This window comes from Etheostoma spectabile, chromosome 19 (genome assembly GCF_008692095.1).
Source record: "Etheostoma spectabile isolate EspeVRDwgs_2016 chromosome 19, UIUC_Espe_1.0, whole genome shotgun sequence".
Taxonomy (NCBI): Eukaryota; Metazoa; Chordata; class Actinopteri; order Perciformes; family Percidae; genus Etheostoma; species Etheostoma spectabile.
In genome coordinates, this window is record NC_045751.1 from 11238711 (window position 1) to 11245663 (window position 6953).

The 6953-nt window shown below is 40.9% G+C and overlaps 1 protein-coding gene across 3 annotated transcripts in view; it reads right to left on the reverse strand.

Annotated features, from left to right (window-relative positions):
• col4a5 (collagen, type IV, alpha 5 (Alport syndrome)) overlaps positions 1 to 6953 on the reverse strand; it is an 82680-nt gene that overhangs the window by 40459 nt on the left and 35268 nt on the right. For all 3 annotated transcript variants that reach the window (XM_032499377.1, XM_032499378.1, XM_032499379.1), the window contains exons 8-18: positions 6748 to 6774; positions 5897 to 5977; positions 5188 to 5250; positions 5022 to 5057; positions 4826 to 4867; positions 4164 to 4256; positions 2763 to 2816; positions 2557 to 2613; positions 1367 to 1411; positions 1206 to 1259; positions 1056 to 1097 (exon numbers count right to left, since the gene is read on the reverse strand). In XM_032499377.1, the coding sequence (XP_032355268.1) occupies positions 1056 to 1097; positions 1206 to 1259; positions 1367 to 1411; positions 2557 to 2613; positions 2763 to 2816; positions 4164 to 4256; positions 4826 to 4867; positions 5022 to 5057; positions 5188 to 5250; positions 5897 to 5977; positions 6748 to 6774 (594 nt within the window). The remainder of the gene's footprint in view (positions 1 to 1055; positions 1098 to 1205; positions 1260 to 1366; positions 1412 to 2556; positions 2614 to 2762; positions 2817 to 4163; positions 4257 to 4825; positions 4868 to 5021; positions 5058 to 5187; positions 5251 to 5896; positions 5978 to 6747; positions 6775 to 6953) is intronic.

Genomic DNA, 6953 nt, shown 5'->3' on the forward strand with positions numbered 1-6953 from the left:
GAACACGCGTCCAAGCAAGTTCTCCCCTGATCCTACCCCATTGGCCTAATGTAGGAGTTGATTAAAGACTCTACAAATTATAAGAAAAGCTTGATGGATAGAAATGTCTCCACCTAGTGGTCAGGAAGATGTAGTGCCCAGAGAAGCAGTTACCTAATTAGATTAGGTCAAACTCAAGGCCCACGGGCCAAATTGCTGTCAAATTCAAGACGTTTTGCCGCTTGGCTTTTGTCTGACAGTTTTGCTATTTTTCTGGTTCTTGTTGCTTTATGGGACATTTTTCAGTGCTTTATTTCAGCGTTTTTGTCGCTTATTTCTATAATGGCTGAGGAACTTTTTGCTGACCTTTTTAGGGCTCAATGGTCGACCAAATTGTAAAGGAGAGAGCTTTATGAGACAAGCAATAATACAGTCAAATATATTTGGCTTCTTCGATTAGGGCTGGGCCATATATCGATATTATATTGATGTAGATATTTGAGGATAGATATCTTCTCAAATCATAATATCAAGAGTTGTCTGTTCCTGGTTTTAAAGGCGGCGTTACAGCTAAGTAATGTAAATTTCTGAACTTACCAGACTTACTAGCTGTTTTATTATCTGCCTTTACCCACTTAGTCATTGTATCCACGTTATTGGTGACGATTAATCAAAACTCTCATTGTGTTAATGTTTTGTGAAAGCACTAGTCAACTCTACAATATAAAATTTTCTACACATTGCCCAGCTCTATTTTTGATTAAATTAAAGCACGACAACAAACTCCATTGTCTGGCCCCTTGACGGGATTCTCCTTTTCCAGTGTGGCCCTTCTTAGAGTTGAGTTTGACAGAGTATTTTCTTCCTTTTATTAACTTATTGACTTCATATTTTAATTGCCAAGTCGAGTTTTATTCTATTAGTGTTGTCCACTGTCTGCTACGGTTACGGCCTTGCTCCAGAATACGTGCAGAGCGGAGAAAATCATCCCAGAGGAAACTTAGCAGGTAGAGAAGAAGAAAAGCTATAGGAAGAGCTTGAATTAAGAGTTGTTAAATGTACTGTAGAATACACACCACTCCTGGTGGGCCTGGGTATCCTTGATCCCCTTTAAATCCCTAAAAGAAATAAAAAGAAGAGCGGGACAGGGGCAAGTTATCAAAAACAATGCGTGACATCATCTAATGACTTGCTGGATATAGTTTTAAAAGGTGTAGAAAACCCACTCTCTCTCCATCCCTGCCTGGAGGACCTGGCAAGCCTGAGTCTCCCTTGGGCCCCTGATGGTGAACAAAGGAAGAAACAAAAAAAAAAGAAAGTTAGACACAAGAGTAAAAAAAAAAAAGTGTTATGTTATGAATTAGTCTAGTTTGCTGGCAGAACTCACGGGGTAGCCTGGAGTCCCGGGATCGCCATCTTTGCCTGGTTTGCCCTGCAGATAGAAGGAAAGGGTTCAACTCAATTCAATTTGACTTATGAATTAATAACAAGAGTTATCTCGAGACTCTTTACAGACAGAGTGGGTAGGTTTGAGGTCCAGACGGACTATTATGTTCTGTTTATTTTTTTAAACATCAAGCATTAAGATGTGTGTGTCGTCTTGTGCGTCTATATTTTGAAGTTTAGACCTTACAAGTGAGGATATTTTTGAAAAATGGGGATAGCTTTGCCTATACTTGTGTCTTCAAAAAGGTGTTTAAATGTCAGGATTTGGATGTTATAGGGTTTCTGTTAAAGCCTCGGTATGCTTCCAATGAAGTGACAACATTTTGTACTAATATGTCAAAAAATATGAACAAAAATAGCCCGCCATTGTAGCTCCGACACAGCTGCATCCCAACACTTATGTGAGTCTTTGTAAAGATTCAATGCAACAAATTGTACAAAGAGAGATAACGACGCATGGTTTCAGACAGTCACTCTATGAAGGAATTCATGGAGTGAAAAAGACTTGAGAGAGATTTTCATCTCTGCACAGCACACGAGGCTTTCTGTCGAAAAGTTACTACAAACTTTTGGAGGTCAACAGTAATTCCACTCCACTAATTCCAGTGTAAGAAAAAGAAATTGCTTTTGTTTGAAAGATTGTTTTTTTTAGCATGTTAGACCAGCTGATAGGTCAGCTTAGACATGAACGAGGAGAGAGAGGGGGAACAACATGCAACAAAGGGCCGCAGGTGGGAAGTGAACCTGCAGGCGCTGCGGCAAGAACTGAGCCGCTGTACATGTGCTGCATTTATATAGTGCTTTTTCTAGTCTAGTCTACTACTCAAAACGCTTTTACATCATACAGGAACCATTCACTATTCACACACATTCATACACAGGCAGCACGCAGCATTGCGGGCAACTCGGTGTTCAGTGTCTTGCCCAAGGACACTTCGACACGGGACTACATGAGGCGTATGCTCTACCAGGGGAGCTACCCGGGCGCCCCAGAAATGAAATTGCTTTTAGAAGATTCAATAAAGTACTTTGAAGCAAACTGAGGTACTTAGAATAGAAAAAAAGAGTTAGGTGAACGAATTGTCCTACTAAGTACATTTATAAATCTGTTTATGTGTGATCTGGCCTTACTCGTTTGCCTGGTTCTCCTGGTTCTCCCTTGTCTCCTTTCTGGCCACCCTCGGGACCCTACAACAACAACAACAACAACAACAACAACATGGCTGGTCAAAACAGTACAGGGCTTTTTCTGTATCTCACCAGTCAACTTTGATCTCTGTGATGCGGAGCTCTTTCAACAACCCTACGATGTTCACGGGTGGGGAAGAGATACTTACAGGAGGTCCTGGAAAGCCTCGGTCACCTGGGGAACCTGGAAGACCTGGATCACCCTACAGGGAAAACATTTAGAGTTTCAACCAAACTATTTGACTGATTGAAAGTGCCCTCCAGTGACGAATAGCTGAGCTTTACCGGTTGATGATGGAACCTACAACACAGGGTTTAACTACAATAGAAATGCTCATTTATAGATTTATATGTACAGTGCTGGGCCCTGTCATCAGATGTTTTGTGATATAATATCCCAACATGCAATAATATCAACACAGTAATGCACCTGATCAATAAAACATCATCAGGAAATAAACACTTCCAAAAACAAAGATGTAACTCATTCCTGCGCTGTTATAAATTTATAGTCTTCATGCATGGTCCAACACTCACAATATTGGCAAAGCACAGTAACAAAATATCTAAAAAATGTCTAACTAGTCTGCAAATATAGTGAGTTACTGTCCGGAGCAACAGGTGTAGAAATGGTCTGCTGCCATCAAGTGGCTGAAGTGAAAGATGCAGCATTAACAGAACCCTGATGGAAATATTTCTTTCATTTTACATTAGTTCACATTTTCTCATGTAAATCAGGTTAAGAGCCGTGGTCAGAGCCGGAACCAGAGACGGTACGGGCAACATCTGTTTCCCAACAGGTGACGGTAAGGCAGTGCTGTTGTCACCTTAGTCGAGTCCAATACAAATCCAAGACCAGGACTAGTCGAGTCCAAGTCATGGCTGAGTCCAAAGAGGTTCGAGTCCGAGTCAAGACCGAGTCCAAAAAGGTTTGAGTCCGAGTCAAGACTGAGTCCAAAAAGGTTTGAGTCCGAGTTAAGACCGAGTCCAAAGAGGTTTGAGTACGAGTCAAGACCGAGTCCAAAGAGGTTCGAGTCCAAGACAAGACCGAGTCCAAAGAGGTTCGAGTCCAAGACAAGACCGAGTCCAAAGAGGTTTGAGTCCAAGTCAAGACCGAGTCCAAAAAGGTTTGAGTCCGAGTCAAGACCAAGTCCAAAGAGGTGCGAGTCCAAGACAAGACCGAGTCCAAAAAGGTTTGAGTCCAAGTCAAGACTGAGTCCAGGATAGAAAAAAGGTCTAATTTCCAAATACTAGCGTGTACGAGACAAGTCCGAGACCATAGAAAAACGGTCTCGAGTCCGGACTACAGCCCTGCAGAGAGGACAACATCTGTGTCCCAAAGGATAACGGTATGGACAAAACAACATCTGTGTCCCAACAGGGAACAGTAGTGTTCCAGCATCTGACAGATGTCGGGCATTAACATTTAGGCTCGCTAACTATTAAAATATTAGCATTAGTTTTTCTCGGCAGTGGAAAGTAACTACACCAAACTTCAATACAACTGTAAGGCAGCCTACTTTAATCGAGTGTTTTGGGCTGGCAGTTACCTTGTCTCCTCTCTGAATCTCCGTCTCAGGTGGCTTCTTCTGTTCTCCGACCTGCCCAGGAGGACCAGGAGGTCCTGGCATACCAGTGTCACCCTGTGTTCACACACACACACACACACACACACACACGCACACACGCACAAGCCAGATTAAGGGTTAAGTTTTAAAGGCTTGCATGCTAGGTAACCATTCTACAGTTGAAAATTAGCAGACTGGCTAACGCTGGCACATTTACTTTAAATGTTGATTAAGCTGCATTGTCCTAATCAAATCAAATAAATCTACTAATGCTTTTCACACGGGAAGCGATTGTGGGCGCAATCCCGTGAAACTGTCACGTTCATGCTCATCACACCCACACGCCCGCTGAAAGAGTCGCATTGTCGCGCAGTTCAAATCAATAAACAAGAGACTGAGTCTCGCTGTTTGGGAGTTCCCTTCAATATAAACACTTATCAGGACATGGACAGCGGGCTTTTGCTTGTCAGAAAAATAGCACAAGACTGGATTTATCGGGTAACGTCAGTAATCACAACTATGCTAATTTAGCTAGATGTATGATACCGCGGTCAGCTAATCTCATTCAGTTGTACGGATACAGTAGTGCACAGAATCTCCATTGTTAGAAGATGCTATACAATGCTATACACAGGAATTAATACCCTCTCTCCTTTGGGTCCTTGGAAGTTCAATCCCATGTTCCCCTGTTGGAGAAAGCAAGAAGACAACAAGCTCTCAGTTACTTAGCTGTCAACCGGAAGGCAAAAATGACAAAGAGGATTCATTTGGCGAGACCGCAACGTCATCCCGTCTATGTAAAATCCATTTTTCTATTGACTCCTGAATGTTTAGACTCACTTTTGGTCCGGGAGGTCCTGGGGGACCTGGACGACCCTGAAAAAAAACCCCACCATGTTTACTTCAACATCTTTAATGGTTCAGTTGGTTACTCAACTGAAATAAAAAAAAAAAAAAAACATGTATATAAATATAAATGAAATACAAAGATTTCTTCCTTCATTACCTCATAGCCTCTGGGTCCCGGAGGGCCGACTGGACCTTGCAAACCGGTGGGACCGGGAGCTCCCTGTGTCGTGAAACATACGTACTTTAAAACACATACTTTAAGAAATACTTTCCTGTGAAAATGAACCTTTTACGAGCATTTATGGCTAGGAATATTCATACAGTGTATCGTCAAATTAGTTTGTATAAGAGATGAATGGGGTTTGTATTAAATATTTGGCAATGATCACAAATATAGTATAGAGATAAATACATGAGGCCTTTTCTGTGTATATTTGAAATTTGTCAATTCAGAGCCAGGAATATAACTCTTTCTAATATTTCAGCAAATAAAAGACCAAAGTTAAAGAATAGGTGTGTCCATCTACATTAAATAAAACCCTAACATACAGTTTTAAAGCGGCGCTATGCAGTTATAGCCATTTCTTCACCGTTTTCTCAGTTCAGTTAAGGCAATTTAAGCTAAAATAAAACTGCATAGTTCCCCTTTAAGGTTGGACTAGTCCTCTTTTTTTCACTTCTGTTCTCAGCATGTTCCAGATCTTCATTGAAGCTAATTTGCTAACTCTACCAAATGTGGCCCGACATATTTTGCATCTTTGTACACTTTGGTATCTTTGTTAATACAGTTTAACATGAGTCTGAACAAAGTTTTTGGTTTTACAGTACGCGTTTTTTTAGAGGTTAAAATACACAAAGAAACTCACAGTAGCTCCAGGTAATCCGGGCAATCCGACTGCTCCTGTCTCTCCAAAACGATTGGTGGAGATCACATCACCCGGGTCGCCCTGTGGACCAGAAACACACAATGAGATATCAGCGGCATGTGATCAGCAAGCATAGAAGCATCCGCTGTCTACCACACCGCTTCCCAGTCTGTTATGCCGATCTCTGATTAAATAAACAGCGCCATCTTGTGGAAAACACTAACAATGCAACTGGACCGTTTTCTATATTATATGTATCTGTATATTATTAACCAAAGAACAGCTGATAAAACAAAGGGAGAATTTAGTGTACTTTTATAATAATGGCAGCATTAACAAACAGAAAAACATTTGCAAAAATCTCACTTGTTAAAGAGTAGAAACTGACACAGTGCCGACTCTAATACAGAGCAGTATGACATGATGAACTGTAATACTAAGCCAAGAGAATAAGAAGTACACCCACACTTTGTCGGTTAAAGGCCTTTTAACAGTCGTAGTTTTAATTTTAGTCTTATGGTGTTTTATTGCTATTTGTTGATTCTGTTATATTCTGGGAACTGTTTTGAACTCCTTGCTACCGTAGCACTTTGAGATTTCATTTGAAACCTAAAGCGCATTGTAAATACAATTTATCATTATTATTATTGTTTGCTATTATTACACTGCAGAAGAGGAAGATCACCAACAAGTAACACATTCTATTTCGTATTGTTTGCATGTTACATGTGTTTCTTTATGCTTTAATTATATTATTATTTTAAATGCAGTCCATGTAGTGCCACATATCTTCCTTAAGCTCGATGTCCCCTGTTTGTATGACTTGTATACATGTCCCACCAAACACTTACCTTTTGTCCCGGCAGACCAGGTGGACCCTAGGAAGGAGAAAAAGAAGAAAATGTAACAAAAATATTGATATCGAACAAAGTTAAGTGTGATTTATGGTTGTGCGGAGGCTCCAGTTTTACTTGTGCATTGGTGTATGTGTCGTCTCTTTAAGAAAACAGCAGGACTGGGGAGTGTGTGTGTGTGTGTGTGTGTGTGTGTGTGTGTG